Consider the following 21791-nt stretch of genomic DNA (forward strand, 5'->3'; position numbering starts at 1 on the left):
CAGCAGGTTTCATCATTGTGGACTGAAGCCTTCGCCAATAGGTGGCAATAAAGGATAAAAACTGAAGTAACATCTCCCCCACACCACTCTTAAAAAGAAGTTTTCCAACTAATCCTAGACAAAAACATGAGACCCAGACAATATAATCTCTGTACTATAGGTGTGGGGTGGGGTGGGGCTGCTATTCATCACTTGTTTTTGTTTGGAAAAGCAGATATTGTCACAATGCTATTTAAAGAACTTTCTACTTCATAACATTTTCACATGTCTCTGAGCACAATGCAGTGTGTATCAGCAGAGAAATGCGCACCAAGACCCTTTGCTCTTGTGCCAGCTTCCTTTTATTTATTTAGTTTTAAGTCATTGTGGACATTTTAGCACGCCCCTATCAAAAGCTTCCCATTTCAGCTGCTGTTTGTGTGAAGAAGACTCATTTTGGCCTTCCCTGATGCCATTTACAGTGGTACCTCGGGTTAAGCACTTAATTCGTTCTGGAGGTCTGTTCTTAACCTGAAACTGTTCTTAACCTGAAGCACCACTTTAGCTAATGGGGCCTCCTGCTGCCGCCGCGCCGCCAGAGCCCGATTTCTGTTCTCATCCTGAAGCAAAGTTCTTAACCTGAAGCACTATTTCTGGGTTAGCGGAGTCTGTAACCTGAAGCGTATGTAACCTGAAGCGTATGTAACCCGAGGTACCACTGTATTTTAAACATGCTCCCAAATAACTGTTAGGATAATGGCATTTTATCATATAAAACCTAGGAGAGATTTCCATTTAATGATAGGGCATGCAGCAGAACCCTGTAGAAATAAATCACATTGACTTAAATGGGCCTTGCTGTAGGTAGGGTGGCCTGGCGAGCATGTTCTTCAGTGAAGGAATCTTCTGTTTGTAGGCCTGTCAGTCCAAGGTCTAGTTTAAAGCTAAAGAACCGTAAGAAGGGAGAAAAAGAGGGGCACTGAAGTTGCCCATCGACACAGCACCACAGACTGAGGAGGCACCCCTACGATGGTGAGATGCACTGGGTTTCTTTTTAATGAGCAAGTGTGGCGTAATGGTTAGAGTGTGGACCTGTGGGAGCCATGTCAGAGGCTTGCGATGGGTAATGAGGGAAACACAACCACATGAATTGCAATACAGTGGTACCCCGGGTTAAGAACTTAATTCATTCTGGAGGTTTGTTCTTAACTTGACACTTTTCATAACCTGAGGTACCACTTTAGCTAATGGGGCCTCCCGCTGCCGCCGTGCGATTTCTGTTCTCATCCGGAAGCAAAGTTCTTAACCCGAGGTACTATTTCTGGGTTAGTGGAGTCTGTAACCTGAAGCGTCTGTAACCCGAGGTACCACTGTAACAAATAGCCAGAAAGATGGCAGTCTCACATTAAATAGCTCCTAGGTGATCCCGACTCCGCTGAACTTTGACTATTTTCATGAGTGTGGCAGTATTTAAAAATGTAATTACCATACTTTTCCGTGTATTAGACACCCCCATGTAGAAGACGCCCCCTATTTTGGGGGACTCAAATTTAAGAAAATGGGGGAAGATGGCTCAGAGTTGTTGAGCTTTGGGGGGGGCTAGCTTTTGGGGGGGATTGCCGAAAACCGCTCATCTGCACGTGTCAAAAAAACCATCTCACGTCTGTCCCCTTGCCGGCAGAAGCTGTCAATCGCCAGCCCAATTACCACAGCATCAGCCAATCAACACCAGCCATTGACGCAGACCTAGTCTTAAACCTAGTCTTATACATGGAAAAGTACGGTATCTTACTTGAGTCAGAAAATGTGGTCTGATGTGGCCTGTGAATTATTGTGCCCAGTTTTGGGCAGGGAAGTCCAGATTTGAAAACTGGTGCAAAAATAGCCAGCTCTTTTTTAAAAAAAGCATATATTTATCTTCCATGGCTACAGATAAAATTTGGGCATGGTCTAAAGAGATCTGAGCAGAGCTGGGCACGACATCAAAGATAGAAGAAGTGGGGATTTGTTGACCATTCTGCATGATAATCTAACGACAGTAACCATACCCCTTTATTCCCTCTACTAAGTATTTGTTGCTACTCAAAATATCTGATATAAATTCCAGTTTTGTTTAAAGCCTGCATTCTATTAGCACATTAAATTGATCAAACCACATATAATCAAATATTTAATATGCATAATTGATTCTGAACACTTATTTTTTAGCATTAATTAAATAAAATAGATGTGCAAATTGGATTTAAAGAACAGTTTTGTCTATGCCTATCCTGTGCCTTTCATGGCCAGTTATATATTAATTTTCCTGACCCTGTTCATAGGATTCAGGCACATTAGCCATGTGCCTAAAAAAATTATTGGATGCCTGACTTTCAGCTCATTCCAGATGTGCATGAAGTAGACTGTGCTGCCTGGCACAAGCATGGTAGTTAGCAAGGTGTCTGTGCTGTTTAGCAACCATAAAGGCCACAGTTGTACACTCTCTCTCTCTCTCTCTCTCTATATATATATATATATATAGATATATATATAGAGAGAGAGAGAGAGGTAGTTCCTGTAATATATATAACTACTGAAATATATCCAAGCTGGATACCAAAGCAAAATCTCAAGCTTGAGGTGACAGACACTGTTTTTCTTAAGGGCTAAAAGTTCTGCAGTGGAGCTCATTCCAACAAATGTGGCTGACGTGTAGGAAGCTAGCTAAATTTTGGGATGAATGTTTAATGATATCCACAAAATTGCTGGACAAAAGGTGGCCAAATTCCCAGAATTGGCTTTGTTAAATCTTTTCGGTGGGGAAAATGCAGGCATGCGCTTTAAACCACCGACTATTTTTCGCAGCAAAGATCGTTGTAACTAGGCACCAGAAATATATGTGGAAGGAGCCTCTTTGACGAATTGGTATAATAAGGTCTGGAAATTGGCACTTGTTGAGAAACTCACCAATAAGTACAGAATGGTACAAGGTATAAACGAAATGAATCCGTTACGGCAGAGTAGCATAGCTTCATTATGCATACAGTGAAGAACGGCTGTAAAAGACTTCATACTTCATATAAGCATTTCTGATTGCTTTGGCAGCTAGCAGCAAAAATTCTGATGTGCTTGCACTGACTGCCTCTCCAAGAAGACAATGTTTCCTTGCGCACCCTACTACAGTCAGACCTCATGTTACGTTTGCTTCAGGTTGTGCATGTTCAGGTTGCATCCCACGGCGACCTGGAAGTACCGGAAAGGGTTACTTCTGGGTTTTGCCACTCGCGCATGCTCAGACGCACAAAATGACATCACACGCATGCGCAGAAGCGGCAAATAGCGACCCGCGCATGCACAAACATGCAGACGCAGGTTGCATTCCTTTCAGGTTGCGAACAGGGCTCCGGAACGCATCCCGTTTGCAACCAGAGGTACCACTGTACTGTAAGACTTTTTCTTAAAACATAAACTGCCTTGTGCCCCCATCCTATATTTCCTGCCGTCCTGAATGGAAAATAGCAGGAGGGCCAACAAGTCTTTTAACACTAGCTAGGCCAGACCTCGAGCAAATAAATGGCACAAACTGATACTATTTTACGTGCCAAGAAAAGGGGAGGGGTGAGAGAGACTGGAGGCAATCCACTGAAAGGGAAAGCATGGGGTGGGGGTGGGGAAGTGCTGACCAATGGTCAGGTCTCCTCACCCTGAGAGTTAACTAGCCCAGAGCTACAATGGAATTAACAGTACAGGCAAATGAGTTCATCTTTGACTAATGGTATTATAGTCAAGAATAAAGGAATGACTAATTATTCATCGCTTAATTGCCCACTCCCACCTACCTTTTTCTTGAGCGTTAACAAACTGGTCTGAAGCCAACTGTAGCATCAGCTAGTAATAGTTTTAAGCACCATTAGGCCACCGTCATGGCAATTTAAATTGTCACTTTCTATTAAAAGGTCTAAACTCCAACGGGTTTTGGCGGAAAATGTGCTGTTCTGCCAGCGCTATTAAACAAAGACACCCTCTTCGTGCAATGTCAGTGGAACACATTTTAAATGAGGGTTCAGCTGCACCACACTAATTTAAACTACAGTATTGCTTTCTGCCAAAGAATAGAACCCTGATTTGGGCAAACACCCCCCCTTAAGCTCTGTGACAGTTTCCGTGATTACTCTTCACACATTTAAACCCGATTGTGTGTGTGTGTGTTTGAATGTGCTACAGCATCTCTAGGACTTTCGCCGTAAAAGAGAATTGCATTTTAAAAGAAACATTTCTTTAAATAATCTTGTGATTATGGTCTGTATTTAATGATCTTTTATTAACGGTAGAGTGTATCTGTGTGTATACAAATGCATGCACACACACACACAATATGTTTGACAAATTAAGGGGAGGACAAGGAGAAAAAGCTACAAAAGGGAGAGACACTGAGAGTTTGGGTGTGGCAGGACTAACTGAAACAGGTGACTAAACCAAAGGCTTTGTTTGCACTACAAAATGAAAAGCAGGGCAACTTTTGGGGCTTTTCCACAGGGACCAGGGAGAATCAGTCCTGTGAAGATGGTGAGGGGCTCACCAACAGAGCATCCTTGGGATCCTGTGAATTTAAAACCATTAGCCTGAGCTGGAGGTTCAAGATGCAAGCACGATAAGATGACTGAGAGCTTAATTAATGGCTTCGATATGAAGGTGGCGTATCTTGCCACACGGAGTCGGCTTACGTTGCCAGAAAAGGCACCATAGCTCAGTAGTAGAGCACCTACATTTTGCATGCAGAAGCCCCCAGGTTCGATCCATGACATCTCCAGGTAGAAGGACCAAAAAGGAAGTGATGGGAAGGCTTTTTGCCCAAGACTCTGGGGAGAACCACTGCGGGTAGCCAAACAATACTGGAGTAGAAGGGCAAATCACTTCATCTCGATTAAGGCTGCTTCCTGTGTCCATTGCTGCTGGTTGGTCGTGTCCAGGGTGATGGCCAGTGGATGGCACACCTGGGAATACTGCACCTATTTCCAAGTACATACTGTAGTCAGAAAGAGAGTGACCCCCCATTTTAGGTTAATTAAGCTGTGTCCCCTCTTCTGTTTACTCTTCATCCAGTGCACTCCCACAACTGGTTTGGGAAGCGGAGTACATATGACATTAGTCCCAATCCATATCTATTGATGCTGCATTTTTGACGTGTTCCCCCCCAAACCAGCTTTGATCCAAATTGAGAAAAAGACAACCTACCCTGGCAATGTGTACACAGCATTAATTGTCCACCGCTTCCCCATTCACAAAGACATTCTGCATTGCGTCCTGAACGCCTTCCTCTGAATTCCCTCTGTCATAGTCAGAGGAAGCCATTACAGATATTTTTATGCATTTAAAATGTGAACATTTTAACATCTTAAATGACATTGCAATAGTAATGTTGCACATGACAATAAAAAATAACATGTTTTATGAGCCTGGTTTATCTACCTCACTCCTCCTGGACAAAAGAGTGTGCAAAACATAGACATTTCTCTGAGCGACAAGGAATCAGAGAGAATAACGCAATTACAATCTTTGGTATTGGTGGCCTAATTTAGACACTGAAGAATATTTGAGCAGTAGTAATGGCTGGTATTTTATTTCAATGGCCTTTGAAGCTTGTTCCAGTATATCAGAGAGTCCCTTATGTCATGTGCAATACGTTTTCACTGAAGTGTATTAGACTTGTTAGAAGTAAATGAGTCATAACATTTCAGCTCCCTCTGTTATGTTCTCGGCTGTTGCAGTTATTGCTCTGAAGGACACTGAGACAGTCATCTTGAGATAAATATCTCTGTGATGGCTATAGATACAATTTTTATGTCTCCACAATTACATTTCTAACTTCAAAGCACTCCACATTTTACCACTTTACAGCCATGAAAAAAACCCACGTCAGAAATCGATTCACATCTGACCCTCACGAGAATAATATGCAAGGGAGGGGGATCGAAAGTCATTTTCTTGACAGAATTAGGAACACTTTCTGCTTCCAATTTTTTTTACAAGGGAGAAAAGAAGATACCTGCACTTATCAGATAGCATGTGAATTCAGTGGTAATCGGGGAACAAGTAAGCAGGAGAAGGACAACATTATGACTGAGAGGGTACAGATAAAGCAAAGAGGTTATTATAGGTGCCACTGGAAAGAAAAGGCAATGGAAGACAGACAGAACAGGGCTTTCATCCCAGACACATTATGGGAGAGGGAACAAGGCACATATACACAAGCAGAAACCAAGGGTCATTGGGAATCTGCAAGGTGTTTAAATCAATGGGATATTTGCATTCACAACAGTGTTTTATGGCCATGATAACAGCATGGAGCAAGTCACCCTAAGGGGCAAAATGATCAGGCAACAAAGCCATTTATTTATCTGCTCGTTCAGTTGCTAAACTGCCCTTTAGCACAGAGATCCCACTGATATTTTTGGGATTTCAAATGTTCTGGCACTCTGGCAGAGTAAAAGGCACTCATTTCTGCCACAGAGTCAACCTCCACTGGCATCTCTGTTGTTTTCTGGCTTGCCTGAGGAGTCTACTGTAGCAAGCCACTCCAGAAGTAAGGCCAAGACAGAATGGCAATGGCAAGCGGCCTCCTTTTTGCATGGCCAGATGTCTAAATGAAGCCAACTAGATGGTCCAAAGCAAACACACAGTACCAAAGGTGGGGGGTGGGCTTTAATTTTTGTGGTTTGCGGCGAAACGTCTCTAGAATCTGTCCAGGAGAATAAAGTTGGAAGATTCAGGACAGACAAAAGGAACTACTTCTTCATGCAAAACGTAAAGGAAAAGGACCCCTGGATTTTTAAGTCCAGTTGAATTTGACTATGGGGTGCAGATTTCATCTCCATTTTCAGGACAAGGGAGCCGGCATTTGTCCACAGACAGTTTTTGTGGGTCATGTGGCCAGCATAGCTAAACCGCTTCTGGTGCAACAGGACACCGTGACAAGTGCCAGAGAGCACAGAAATGTCATTTACCTTCCCGCTGCAGCAGTACCTATTTATATACTCATGCTGGCATGCTTTCAGACTGCTAGGTTGGCAGGAGCTGGGACAAAGCAATGAGGGCTCACTGCCAACTTTATGATCAGAAAGCCCAAGAGGATTGGTGGTTTAGACCACAGCGCCACCTGCTTCATGCAGCCCATAGTTAAACTATGGAACTTGCTCCCACAGCGGCAGTGATGACCACTAACCTGGATGGCTCACTCATGGAGGATAAACTATCAACAGCTACTAGCCATTATGGCTATGTTTTGCCTCCATGATTGGAGCCAGTAAATGCTTATGAATACCAGTTGCTGGAAACCATAGGGCAGGGTAGAATGCTCTTGTGTTCAGGTTCTGTTTGCAGGTTTCTTACAGGCATCTGCTTGGCCACTATGAGAACAGCATGCTAGACTAGATGCGCCATTGGCATGATCCTGCAGGCTCTTCTTACCAGTATGCTCATTTTTTGTTGACATATGGTCCAATTGGACACTTCCTAAAATATACTATTTGTTATATGAAGAATTGTGACTCTAATATTCTGCATTTGCCTTCTTCGTTTATTCTCATATTAATGAAATATATCTGTTTCTTTATGGGTTGTTTGGAATGCTTAACAGTTCAGAAGATGGCTATAAACATTTTATAAGATGTCCTAAATTGATAGCTTTTAAAATCATTCCCATGCGACAATGTCTTGTTTGAAAAGTTTTGGGGACCTTTGATTACCAATTGCAGATGTAGGGAACCTGTGGGTGCTGCTGAACTGACTGCATCTCCCATGAGCCCTGGTGAGCCTGGCCAATGTCCAGGGATGATGGGAGCTGTAGTTCAACATCTGGAAGTCCATAGGCTATGCACACCTAACCTATTAGTTTCATACTTCTTTCCCTTCCATTATTGCTGAAGAACAATTGCTTGCAACTCTGTGCATGACAGTTTTTCAGTCTTCCCATTCCAATTGCATGGTGTGATCTGCCAAAACAGCACATGACATTTTCCAGCAGATAATAAAATTTGAAAATTCCCTTCACATGTATAGAAATGCTATGCATGTGCTCACATGCCTTTGTGTATCTTGTAGCAGGCACGGGCCTCATGCTCAAAGTCTATTTTGCCTCCAGTTTGAGGGGCCAAGTTCCATGCTTAATGCATTTCTACATAATATTTTTGACAATGAGCATTTCAAGAAGATGAAATATTTTGAATGGCAACAAACAGAATAGCTGCACGTAGAAGAAAACAGCTGCTTTGACATACAATGGAATCGCAAAGGCTGATATGAAGGTCAATGCTTTTTCCAATTCAAATGATTTTCCATTACTTACTTTGTGGATTTCCACCCAGTTTACTTAATGCATCACTTTGGAGGGGCCTTGTACATTAACGCTGCTGGCAGCATAATGGCAGTGTTCTAAGATTTACATTAGGATAAGGTAGAACTTATGCATTTGAAACCACTGCTATTAAGAGTCCTATTACAGGGTTGTATGCATAACCAGACACATAAGAAATGCACAACTACAGATGTTGTATTTTGTGCAGTAAAAAAAAATACATGTGAAGTTGCTTATCAGGTATTAATTTTTTTATTTCTTGGTCCTGGAACTCCTATATTAATTCTCATTATTTCGTGCTAAAATACAGACGTCTCCTGTGGAATCCAGATTCCTAGGGTTTGATATGTTGATTAAAAACATTCCATTTGACATTAATGCATACCCTTTAAAATGAGTTAAGGGACTGAATATCAGATAGGCATTTGTGGCAATTTCCAGATAGAAGGGGAAAATACATTATCCAGTAGGTAAAAATTAGGAACCAAAGGGTTGTATTCACCTAAGTTTTACTCAGAATAAACCCACTGAAATAATGAACATGACTAAGTCGGCCCATAAATTTCACTAAGTCTGCTGTGAGTAATACTTGGTTGACTACCATCCAAATAATGTCAAAACAGAGTTCCAATCAGCTGAGGAATCAGTCTCTTTGCTACTGTGTAAACAATACTTCCCTCATTTTGACTAATTCAGTTTGAATAAAAGCATTTGGAAAATTCAGTCCTCCAGCTGCCTACCTGATGATGCCACCATAATTATCCATCGCTACTTCTTGGAGTGATGGAACTGTGATTCGCCTCTTCAAAGGCCCTTTAAGCAGCCAAAATATTCTCTCCATGGCATATATTTCCCAGCCTGGAGTGTGTGCCTTCTCCAAGGCTGTCTCTGCTCTGATTAGAGCTGACCCAAAATTTGTCACAAGTCATTTCCTAAAGAACATTTTGGATATTTACTTTTTCTTACTTCTCCCAACCCCAAGAAGGGCACCAATATTCTGACTGGCATTTTCTCCTCCACAATGCCCCAGAATAATGCTAGGCCCATGGCATTGTGGGGAATACAAAATGGTGGCCAGGCTGCCAATATAGCTGCTACTACCATTTGTGGCAGCATTGAAAGAATAACAAAATAAAATCTTAGGAAGAGCAAAAGAAACTGTGCTATTGTCACTGCTAATGGTGAATGCCACCCCTGAGGAACTATTGGAGAATTTCTTCTTCCCCCTGAAGAAACAGGGTGAAATGGGACCCACAGTTTCTCTGCCTGCAAATGTCAAGAGGCCATTTCCATACGGGTCTACCTCAATGACTTCCTTTCTCTATATTAACCTACCGGAGATCATCTTCTGAGGTCCTTCTTTGTGACCCTCTTCCTGGAGACCTGGAGGGTGGCAACACAAGAATGGGCCTTCTCTGCAGTGGCTTCTCATTTGTACAATGCTCTGGCCAGGGAGGTTTCATTATACAGTGGTACCTCAGGTTACATACACTTCAGGTTACAGACTCCGCTAACCCAGAAATAGTACCTCAGGTTAAGAACTTTGCTTCAGGATGAGAACAGAAATCGTGCTCCGGCGGCGCGGCAGCAGCAGGAGGCCCCATTAGCTAAAGTGGTGCTTCAGGTTAAGAACAGTTTCAGGTTAAGAACGGACCTCTGGGACGAATTAAGTACTTAACCCGAGGTACCACTGTATACTTTTAGGAACCAGGCAAAAAAGTTCCTCTTTAACCAGGCCTTTGGCTGATTGACATCCAATGTGCTTTTAAAATGTGTTGGGGAAGGGGGAATTACTGTTTTTTTTCTTGTTTTTATTTTTATTATGTATTTTGTGTTAGTATATTGTGTTTTTATGTTTTGAACCGCCATGAGACCTGCAGATAGAGGGTGGTATACAAATTTAATAATGAGGATGAGGATGATAATAATAATACTAACCTTCAAGTCTCTCTCCTTCCGCATTCCATGTCTGTTCCCCACTCTCACTCTGAGCTGATTTGTCTTTAGGGTGGTCAAGAAAAAGGACAAAGGAGGACAAATTTTAAAATGATTACTATAGATATGTAGAAATAATTACCATAATTTAAATCAGGGGCAGGGAACTTTTTTTTTAGCATGAGGATCATATCCCCTTCCAGGGGCCACTTACCAGCAGTGGGAAAAGCCACTGGCAAAACTTAGTGCAGCAATGGATGTGCGTCTTTGTACAAAAAGCTTCATTCCAGCCAGGCAAAAATCTCCATCCCCTCCTCACCCAGCCAAATGAGATACACTAGAACAGTTCAAATTTACATCCCTCCAGAAGCACTCAAGGAGGGCACAGAGCAAAACCAAACCCAATCTGACATCTCCCGATTAACTTATTTCAGGATTCCCTTAAATCTAACAATAACTCTGATCTAATCTGGGTGCAAAACAGACAACATAAAAAGATACATGTTACAAACTCAGATTCTCCAATTCCACAAGGACATAGACGTACTTCATAAGAGGCACCCGGAAATCTTCAATGCAGAAAGAAAAATATTGAACTTATCTAAAGTTTGAGATGTTATCAAGGTTTACTATTTAGAGACTGTACTTTGCTACATCAGATATGAGGACCATATAAATACCTAATGCTGCTAAGCACCTAAACCCAATCAGGAAAGGCTGCATAGTTAAAAAGGTCAATCACCACACACCAGAATAGCTTATCTGCTAACAGGTGGGTGGGTGTTTCTTTCTGTGTGTGTTTCTGTATATATAGCAACTAAAGAACACATCTCAAGTCCCTTTGATTCTAGAGGGAATTTTTTAAACGCATGCTTAATTATTTCATAGATCTAAATGAATTCTAATGCAGAAATCTTATACTCACCTGGTTGGAAGTCCCATTGAACACAATGGAGCATGCTTCAGAATGTTTAACAGGGCAATTCTATGCTGGCTCCTCAAAGTAAGTCACATTGGGTCCAATGGGACATACTCCGAGCCAGGTTTGTGTGTATACCATTGCAGCCTTATTTAGGCTTATCTGCCTCCTGTATTTACATGTATTTATTTATTTTGTTCTTTATCTCATAAAAAATGAACTCCACTTGAGTGTAGAAAACCTCAAAGCATTTAACAAAAGATAAAACAGTAAGAACAAGAAAAATTCACAACCCTACTTTAAACATACAAAAGTTAAAATACTAAAAGAGATTCAAATTACCTTGACTTTCTAAGTAATATTCTAAGCATAGATGAAATTTGATGCTGGGTGCTAGCTGAAATGAATCATCTTATTCAGGCCTATGTGATCATGCATTGAAGTGGACCGTTTCTCTGTTATTGCTTTTCTATACAGAAATTTCACCATTAATGCCTTCTTTTTTATGTTTAGGTTTTACATGATAAGGCCATGATTCTCATGGAACATCTTATGCTCAGGTATGCCTGTACACACACAAACACTTATAAATCAAGGTTTTTGTGATAGGAATTTTATGGTCTTAGATATATAGTAATGTTCATAACTGCACATACATAGATCAGCACAGGAAAGCCAACCTGGAACCATTTTGATTCCTAAACTGACCAAATTCTTTCTCTGCAAGGTTAAAAATGGGAAAGCCTCCCCATTGTCTCTTCCTTCACAAATCCTGTCTTAATCTGTGTTTGAATAAGGTGTGAGCCTGTGACCTGGCCCAGGAAATAAGTATTTTACCACTACAAAAGAATGATCAAGTAACCTGCTAGACAGGAGATAAACAAGGACAAGAGAAAAACAACATTTAAATTTCTGTGATGTAGGTGGGATGTATCTGAGGGGTGGTCTTAGGTTACACCCCTTCTGTGATGTATGCATAATGTTTCTGGGGGTGGTCTTGATCTAGAGAATGGGAATTTCAAAAGTCTTTATAAGGCCTTGCAGGCCATTGTTCTAGGTCCTCTTCCTCTCCTGCGTGTGAGGGGAGTACCCTGTTGCAACAGATCAATAAAGATCAAGCTTACTAGCTGCTTTGCTTCTCAATATTCTCTGGTTGGCCTCTGTTATTTTCTCCTACCAATAGGGAACCTATGTAAGGACTCTATATGGGCTCTTGGATACCCCATAAGGGAAAAGGGCATATTTTTATTTACAACAGTTTTCCCCTTCATAATACAGGCAGCAACTATTTTAGGCATGTCCAATATGTGTGCGATTGCACACGTGCACATTGTGCTGAACCCGGAAGTGACCTAAAAAATCACAGAAAGAGGCGGAGGGGGGCAGGGCAGGGTCGGAATGGGGTGTTTGCAGGTTTTTTCAATGGTTTTTCAAATATATGTGATTTCACGTGTGGTGCCTTGGAATGTAACCCCCTCCCTCATGTAAATTGGAAGTTGCCTGTGCTCACATGCAGTGGCTGCGAAGAGGTAGGGTGGCTTGTAGGCAAACATTTTGATTTGGCAAGTGGCCCTATTATGAATAGCTTGCTGTAGCAGGAAAGCTTCTCCACAAATAAACAGGCTGCCTTGCACATCAGGTGTACAACAGCCAAATCAGTTTATCCATTTCCTTTAGCAAGAATCTGAACATTAAATCTATAGTGGCTAAAACAGTGCTTTTCAAACTGTGTTCTGGGGAAACCAGTGTGGTTCCTTATTGTCAGTTTCTCAGTGAAAAGAGCTATAACGGCGAGCAACTTTCTCGAAAAGGCGACTTATCTGACATTAGCCATTTCTCCCCTGGCACTGCATAGTTGTAGAAATGTTTAGGTGCATTCCAGTATGAATGGAATATGGAACAGATTCTAAGATTAGGGTCCTCTGCAAAGCATTGGGATTATATTGTAGATGCGCAGGGATCCTATGGCAGACGTGCAGACGGGTTTATGTGAAAAAGTGGGTTTCCTGGCCCGAGATTATCAGAAAACCACGTAATACACCTTTGATTTATTGCTCAGTCTTTCCCACTGACAACAACTAATACTGAAATAGTATCACTTGCAAAAAAAAAACCGAGCAACACCCTTCTGCATGGTACAGTATATTGTTCAATTGTTAAGGCTCAGCAAAAGGAAACGTTCAAAGCACAATGTCATCTTTTATACAGAACCATTTCACATGTTACTGTGTACCATGAGAACAGGTTGCGGTTTACAACATTGCACCCTGCTGAGGGCAATGAAGCTGGTAACAGTTGGTGGAAAAGGTGTGGCGTACCAAACATCCTGGCCAGAAGAGACAGCCCTTTCAGTCTCACATTGCCCTGTCTCTTTCTCTAGTTGACCTCTTAGGACCTGGCTGCTAGTGCCAGATCTCTGTGTTTCACCTGACTATTGTTTTGCCGCTTCTTATCTTGTGGAACTGTAGAAGGAAAGTAGCAGAGCATTTGGACAGTCAATGTTTCACTGATTTCAGACGTGCCTGTCACCTCAGCCAGCAGAGCTTGACTGCAAGAACAAGAGGGAACTAGCAGAAAGCTGATCTCAGTCTTCCTTACAGCTGCAGCACTCAGAGAAAGAAAAGAATCTGAACAGGGAGGGCTAGAGAGAAAAGAAGGGAAAGCGTCCCTGAAGAAAGTTCCTAAAATGGAAGAAGCGGGAAATAATGGGACATTGGATCCTGTCTGTTCTGCAAATGAACGTCCATACTCACAAGTAATATTAGAAAGTAAGTTTATTCACTGTTGAGAACAACGTAAGTCTGTGTGAATAAATCCTTTTTGGGTGTTTTTTTACCAGATTAATCAAACTGGTGTGTGTGTGTGTGTTAATGAGAAGCTTTTTCATTCACTGTTGTTCTGGACTGACCTACTTTTTAAATGGCATTTGAAATGAGGAGGACACATTAATGTTCATCAGAAAGGCTTAAAGGCAAACTTAATCTAGTGTTGATGAATGCATAATGACTCTGAATGGCAAATACCATTCACCTGTAACTTTAAAATTAAAAAGAGTTTAAACCATAAAAACAGAAAGATGCTCCTTTTCAGCAGGGCTTGTGCAGGAAGAATTCCAAACATATATGATTGTTGTTGATAATTATGATAATATTATTTATTTTATAAAATGTATATACCGCTTGATTGTAAAAAAACACACCACTCAAAGCAATTTACAAAATGATAAAACGATAAAATAAAATAAAAATTACAACCATACTTTAAAACATAAAACAAAAGTTAAAATACTAAAACAGATTAAAATCATCTCAACTTTCTAAGCATCTGGGTAAGCTAGTTTAAGAAGAGTTTGGATTTGATATCCCGTTTTATCACCACCCGAAGGAGTCTCAAAGTGGCTCACAATCTCCTTTCCCTTCCTCCCCCACAACAAACACCCTGTGAGGTGAGTGAGGCTGAGAGACTTCAGAGAAGTGTGACTGGCCCAAGGTCACCCAGCAGCTGCATGTGGAGGAGCGGAGACGCGAACCCGGTTCCCCAGATTACGGGTTGGAGTAAGCTGTGAGCAAGGCATCTCAAGTCAGATAAAAGGTTAAAAGGTTTGCAATAAGTCTCAAGTCAGATAAAAGGCTCTTAACCATTACACCACACTGGCTCTCTAAACAGGAATATTTTTAGCAGGCACAAAAAAGAGTACAGTGAAGGTGCCTGATTGATTTCAATAGGCAAGGAGTTCCGGAGTGCAGGTGCTGCCGTATAAAACAAATGCAGAATGGGCAATATGTGTGATAACTCTATTTATTAGTCAGTGTTCTCATGGGAATGAGCAACTGACACAATACCCACTGATAAGAAATGGGGAACTTTAGGTGTGTGGATCAAAACAGGCACTTCCCACAGTGCCTCTGCCTCTGCATTGTATGAGCAGTTCCACCTGCGAGAAATTAAGTGTCAAAGCTTTCCTGCTGTTCTCAAGTATGGGGTCATGTGGACACAGAGAATGGCAAGGGGAAGGGGAAGTTTAAAACTTCTTGAACTATGATATGACAGTAGTACAGGAATGAATGTGTAGCTGTATATAGACACTAACGGCACAACTAGCCTCAGTGCAGGACACCTGCACTTAGACTCGCCCACATATTTATTTATTTTTTAATGAGCTGAACTTATTAGGTTCTGCAATGCTGTGAGCAACACTGGGGTGGTGTCTGGAAGGGCTGCATTTTCCCTGGAATCAGTCCCTGTAGTTACAGCACTGGGTCTGTTTATCTGGAATCACAGTCACAGTTTACTGCCAATTAATCAGTGTCAAAGCATTCTTTTTTTTTTTTTAAAGGTCATTCACAAAGCATCGTGTTAAAAAGATGTGGGATTGCCCTTTGGTTCTATAACCCATCTTGATGGGTGTTACTGACTAGGAAGAGATATCACAGATTAGGAGAGAGCCAATGGCTCATATTTTAGTGGTGGCAAAGTTCCAAACTGCAGCGAAATGGAAAAATATAAAGCCCCTAGCAATGAAGGAAGAAGGTATGATTCGATTGATGCAAAAGCTTGCCATGGATAAGAATTTGCATCAACGAATTTACAGATATCATACAGCAAATCCCAGATATAATTATGACTGTGTAGAACAACTGTAGATGTAATTGTCACAGCTAACTAGCAATACAAGAGAACTATGATTCTCTTTGATAGCAGTTTATTGCTTAAGGGGTGGGGAGGAGAGTGTACATCTGTCTGTCTGTCTGTCTATCTACTTGTTACTGAATTATTTTGCACATGCACCCAAACAGGTACATAGTCTACTATTCCTGATTATACCAAATTTTATTCCTTTATTTTTTTAAAAATTACTAATTAATAATTATAGGCATTACTAAACTGTGTTTGTGATTTTAAGCACTTAAAAAACAAAAACAAATAGGTATAGTGCTTCATTAATGTGAACATTTTTGGCCAGAAAAGCTCAAGTAAAAGAAAGGGGGAGTGAATTCAGGCAGCCAATGTACCATGTGATAAATGTGGGGGAACTGCGCTTGTTTATTAAATGTGGGCCTAAGATGGCCGTGGCTGCTTTTGTAGTGCTTTGTGGTTGCTGTGCGGTCCTACCCCTAGTTATGTACTCATTCTGTAGCTTTAGAGTGAAGACCTAAGTTCTACCTACCCCACAACGCATTGCTGCACTGCTGCAGTGTTTTGCCACTACCAATACTTCCTTGTTCTTCCTTTATGGAACTTGATTGTTTAGCCTCTTCCCACATTCTTGTATTAATAATACTGATAATGGAGTATGTAATATGGGTTTCCAAATCCTTTTCACCCTGTAACAGCAATGCCTCAACTGTTTTTCCCTTCCTTAGAGGTGGGGCTCTGAAAGTGGAAATGAGCCCTACCAGGAGAAAAAAATACGTAATACAGCCGTACCTTGGAAGTCGAACGGAATCTGTTCTGGAACTATGTTCGACTTCCAAAGCATTCGGAAACCAAAGTGCAGCTTCTGATTGGTTGCAGGAGGCTCCTGCAGCCAATCAGAAGCCCCGGAAGCTCCTCCAGACTCTCGGGTTCCAAAGAATGTTTACAAACCAGAACGCTCACTTCCGGGTTTGCAGTGCTCAGGAGTCAAAACGTTCGACTACCAAGGCGTTCGGGATCCAAGATATGACTGTTCAGAAGTTTGGATGCCAAACAAGCCCTTATCTCCAGTTTCAGCTAAGACCAGCTAGAAACATTCATCTCTCTCTCTCTCACACACACACACAGCCATAGTCTCTCAGTTTCAAAATCCCAAACTATTTTTTTCTGCTCAAGCTTAAGTCCCAGTGATGAAACTGACTGATCCAAGTAATTAACTAGCAATCGGTCTGCTAAGGGTACAGTTAACTTGTAACCATACCAATATGGATTCTAAGGCCCTGGATTGTGAATTAAGGATATACTTACCTTATATTAAGCATGCTTGCTTGCTTTTACTAGGCTGAAGTATTCCATTTCTTTATGTGCTGCAGCTTGTTGTTTAAATTTGCCACAACTCTTTATCCTTTCAGGTCTTGATTTGACAGGAATATTGCTCTTTGCTATCCTGACTTTAATGACACTGACTGCTGACCTGGTATTTGTGGAGGAAGTCTTCTATATTTACCGCAAAATCCCACCCTCCAAAAGATCCATTTTTATTTGGATAAATGCAGCTGCTCCGGTAAGTTGAATAAATAAATTATGGTAGTTAGGTTGGGGCAACTGGCTAAAATGTTTTAAAATGTTTTAGAGTTCTAATTTTGGTTCCTCTGTTTTGTTTTTGTTGGGTTGGTGTGGGTTATATGTTTAGTTGGGGTTGGTGGTTATTTTAATTTGAGTATAACAGCAAGCTGGTTGTTGTTGTTGTTGTTGTTGTTGTTGTTGTTGTTGTGTTGTTGTTTTCTATTGATTTCTTGGTTTGTTTGTTGCTTGTATAGGATATTTTCTTTTACAATATTTAATGTTCTGTTGTATTTTTATATATGTTGTAAGCCACCCAGATTGGCTAGGGAAACCTGGTCAGATGGGCGGGATATAAATTATTATTATTATTATTATTATTATTATTATTATTATTATATTACACTAAGCATGGAAAAGGGACGCGGGTGGCGCTGTGGGTAAAACCTCAGCACCTAGGACTTGCCGATCGTCAGGTCGGCGGTTCGAATCCCCGCGGTGGGGTGCGCTCCCGTTGCTCGGTCCCAGCGCCTGCCAACCTAGCAGTTCGAAAGCATCCCCGGGTGCAAGTAGATAAATAGGGACTGCTTACTAGCAGGAAGGTAAACGACGTTTCCGTGTGCTGTGCTGGCTCGCCAGATGCAGCTTGTCACGCTGGCCACGTGACCCGGAAGTGTCTTCGGACAGCGCTGGCCCCCGGCCTCTTAAGCGAGATGGGCGTGCAACCCCAGAGTCAGACATGACTGGCCCGTACGGGCAGGGGTACCTTTACCTTTACCTAAGCATGGAAAACCCTCTTAGTACTCACGTAAGGGCATCCAGAGATGACCCTATTACTGGGTCTCTGGCAATGCCTTCCTTTTAGGGACAGGCAGCAGCATACATTATTTGCATGCAGAAATTCTCAGGTCCAATCCCTGGCATCTTCAGCTAAAACTGGAGTGGGGAACCATCGGACCCAGGGGCCAAATGTGGCCCTCCAGCCCTCTCTACCCAGCTGTTAAGAATTTTCCCAAGTGACACACACCCAGGCAATATCTCTCACTGGCGTTGCTCTCAGCTCTCTTTCAGTGATTTCATGTGGCTGGAAAGTGCTCTTGAAGTGTGTTAATATCGCTTGCTTGCTTGCTTGCCTGGATGGATGGAAAATAGAGAATGGTGTGTCTGGCCACATCCCCTTTTACCACACCCAACACTGGCATGTAACACCCAGAAGTCTGCACATATGGGAAGGTGGTCCTCAGGCTGAAACAGGCTTCCCACTCCTGAGTTAAAACAATGAATAGCTAATGACTCTGGATTACTGCTGCCAATCAAAATAGACAATACTGGCCTACTTGGACAAATAGTACGATAACTTACAATGCCACTTCCTATGATGCCACTTGGATATTGGACTTCCCTAGGTAGGGCTTCTCCATCTGATGTTTTCTGAAGGAAAAGTTCTTTAGAAAGAGCTCTAATCTGATGTTCTGATCTGATGCCTAACTCGAGACTAGATAATATTGAATTGTGTCTAAATCTGAACTGAAGGGATATTCATTTAGAGGATAATAGATTCCCCCGCCCCCTGCCCCCAAATCTATTTAGTTAATAAATAGTTTTTGCCCTGAATGTTCCTCTCTCTTTCCAGGTGATTGCCACTACGTCATGTATTGGGATGTGGATTCCTCGCTCAACAATGTTTACAGATTTTACTGCAGCAGTGTATGTTTTCTCTATCTTTTTAGATATGCATTTACCCATCTGTTTCCATTTTTAGGCAAAATGTTTCCAGCATTAAGGAAACAAATAGTTATCTTGTATTTGTAGGAACAGCCCTTTTGTTAAAATAGAATCCTTTATCAGTTGGGGTTTTTTTGCGTGAGGAGAATATACTGTTAACTCAGACTTTGATGATAGTGTAGAAACTAATAATGGCACCAGCTAGATAAAAGAATGGAATGTTAAACGTGTGTGTGTAGGGGGGGTGTATTCTTTAGTTTGTGCACTTTAAAAGTCCACAGACTCCTTTGACTGGCAGCTGGATTGAAACAGCAGAGCCCCTTTGATTTCTCAAACGTATTCTTTAGAGCAAGATTCTGACCTGTGAGTGGCATTTCACCAGTCTTTTCTAAATGGCACATTGCGGTTTCTTTTTTTTAACAAAGAAAAAAAAAACTGCTGAAAAGAAGTACACCAATATAGGAAAATAACCCAAGTTGGAGATCTGTGTGATGAGGCTTGTCAGCTGTAACACATACTGTAAAGGAAGAGAAAATAGTTTGCATCCTTTGGCTTTTTGTTCTTTTTTAAAAAAAAGAAAACAACAACAGCAACCCAAAAGCAGCTGTGGGGGATGCAAATTAGACTGATGCAGTGGCCCTGAGGAAGGGAATATTTAAATCCCCCCCCCCCGCTATTTCTCCTAAAATAAAGTTCTCTCACTCTTTCAAAAACAAGGTACCGTATTTTTCGCTCTATAAGGCGCACCAGACCACAAGACACACCTAGTTTTTGGAGGAGGAAAACAAGAAAAAAAATATTCTGAATCTCAGAAGCCAGAAGAGCAAGAGGGATCGCTATGCAGTGAAAGCAGCAATCCCTCTTCTGTTCTGGCTTCTGGGATAGATGCGCAGCCTGCATTCGCTCCATAAGACGCACACACATTTCCCCTTACTTTTTAGGAGGGAAAAAGTGAGTCTTATAGAGCAAAAAATATGGTAGGTTTTTCAGGGAATGGCAACTCAAGGCATCCCAGTAGTTACTGCACCATGGATAGCTCCAAATGAACAACAACAACAACTTGTGCCAGCAAAGGCTGGAGGTGAACGGAGGTCTTATGAGTCCAATTCTTCCAGGCTCCATCCTTTAGGCCTGAAGACTGTGGCTCTTAAAGGGCCAACTCTCTGTGTCTGTACTGTAACCTCCTGAGTGGTGCCCTGTTGAGCAGCTATGCTACTATGAGAAGCACTCAATTACCCTGGCAAGTCAAAACTGGGGGACAGCCCCTGTGAGGGTTCAGGCTCAGGCTCCGATCCACCAGCATCAGCAGCCTTCTCCAATTCCTCAGCTAGCAGAACAGCAGACCTGGGCTCAGCCAGCTCTTCCTCTTCTGAGCTCAAGCCTGCAGCCATGACAGTCATGTGTGACAAATGCATAGACAGGAGAGCAGCCACGTAAATCTTAACATGTAGGTGCCTTTCCCTCCTTCCCATAGATTTTTTGCTATCGTCATCCACAAGTTCCTGCTCATGATGATTAAAGAATGTGGGGGTCAAAAACTATTCCTCAGGCACTTTGAGAACAACCACTTCAAGATAAGCACAGGCCCCTGCTGCTGCTGTTGCCTTTGCCTCCCACATATACGCATCAATAGGTGAGTTTCTCTATAAAACCTACCAGTTCTGAAGGTGAAGGGAGGGAAATCTGCAAAACATTTGAGTTGGAAAGGCTTTGGTATAATCAGAGTGTTGTTATTATTAAAGGGAAAGGGTGTGGTTTAAAGTCAGCGCATTCACACCAGTTTTCTTACACTGACATACCACCTTCCTTCCATCCTGGAACCCAAGGTAACATACCCCACTGGGCAGTGTTTTGGTTTCAATCATATACTTAAAGCAGTGTTTCCCAACCACTGTTCCGCGGCACACTAGTGTGCCGCGAGATGTTGCCTGGAGGGAGGCGGGCGAGTCGGGCGGCGAGAGGCGGGGCGGCGGCGGCGAGGAGAGGCCGCCCAGCGCGGGGCTCTCGCCGTCTGCCTGCCTGGCTGCCTGCGAGCTCGGCGGGCAGCGCCTCCGTCCGCAGCGCCCGCCTCGCGGCTCTCATTCCCTGCCCCTGCCAAAGCTCACCCAGCCAAGCCGCGCTCTCCTTCCTGCCTCGCTTTGCTGCCTCCTCCCACCCCCAAAGCTTGGAGGTTCCCCGGCAAGGGGGAGGGAAAAAAATTGAAACTTACACTTTCCTGCGTCCCTCCCGGCGTGACGCTGCGCGCTGACGTCACGGGGCTGTAATGGTGGTGTGCCTCGAGATTTTTTTCATCAAACAAGTGTGCCTTTGCCCAAAAAAGGTTGGGAAACACTGACTTAAAGGAAGCTCAAAGACAAATATACCTGCATATCTGGACCAAGTGCTGCCTTGGAATTCTTCTAGGATGCAGAGATTGGACAGCCATCTTTTGCAGATGCTTTAGCTCTGGATTCTCTGCACTGAGCATGGGTTTGGAGTAGATGGACTGCAAGCTCCACTCTCTTGGTCGTAAAACAAGAACAGACGTTTGCAATAAGTTAGTTGAACTGGGGGGGGGGCAATAGACAGAAAGGCAACCTGTCCTTCCCTCACTGATTACTTCTGTTTCCTCTCCATGTTTTTAGTCAGCATGAGTTAACATGTGACCGTGCTAACTTATTGGCTCCATAAGGGCCACACGCAAAACCCTTGCTTAGAATGGAG

The 21791-nt window shown here is 42.4% G+C and overlaps 1 protein-coding gene and 2 long non-coding RNA genes across 8 annotated transcripts in view; 1 reads left to right on the top strand and 2 right to left on the bottom strand.

Annotated features, from left to right (window-relative positions):
• Positions 1-4397: 4397 nt before the first annotated feature.
• LOC308589046 lies at positions 4398-11383 on the bottom strand. Its single transcript, XR_014009060.1, has 3 exons — positions 11172-11383; positions 10250-10312; positions 4398-4984 (listed from the first exon to the last, which is right to left on the bottom strand). It is a non-coding gene; the product is annotated as an uncharacterized lncRNA (long non-coding RNA).
• Positions 11384-11490: 107 nt separating this feature from the next.
• LOC308589022 (organic solute transporter subunit alpha-like) overlaps positions 11491-21791 on the top strand; it is a 32031-nt gene continuing 21730 nt past the window's right edge. For 5 of the 6 annotated variants that reach the window (XM_081197818.1, XM_081197814.1, XM_081197815.1 and 2 more), the window contains exons 1-4: positions 13080-13933; positions 17213-17364; positions 18997-19070; positions 20563-20721. In XM_081197818.1, the coding sequence (XP_081053944.1) occupies positions 13852-13933; positions 17213-17364; positions 18997-19070; positions 20563-20721 (467 nt within the window). In that variant the 5' untranslated portion in view covers positions 13080-13851. Of the gene's footprint in view, positions 11726-13079; positions 13934-17212; positions 17365-18996; positions 19071-20562; positions 20722-21791 lie in introns of those variants that run through there. The other variant, XM_081197819.1, reaches the window with a different exon arrangement.
• Positions 19410-21590, bottom strand: LOC308589041. Its single transcript, XR_014009055.1, has 2 exons — positions 21452-21590; positions 19410-19605 (listed from the first exon to the last, which is right to left on the bottom strand). It is a non-coding gene; the product is annotated as an uncharacterized lncRNA (long non-coding RNA).

The sequence above is a fragment of the Podarcis bocagei genome, assembly GCF_964188305.1.
Source record: "Podarcis bocagei genome assembly, chromosome: 6".
Classification (NCBI taxonomy): domain Eukaryota; kingdom Metazoa; phylum Chordata; class Lepidosauria; order Squamata; family Lacertidae; genus Podarcis; species Podarcis bocagei.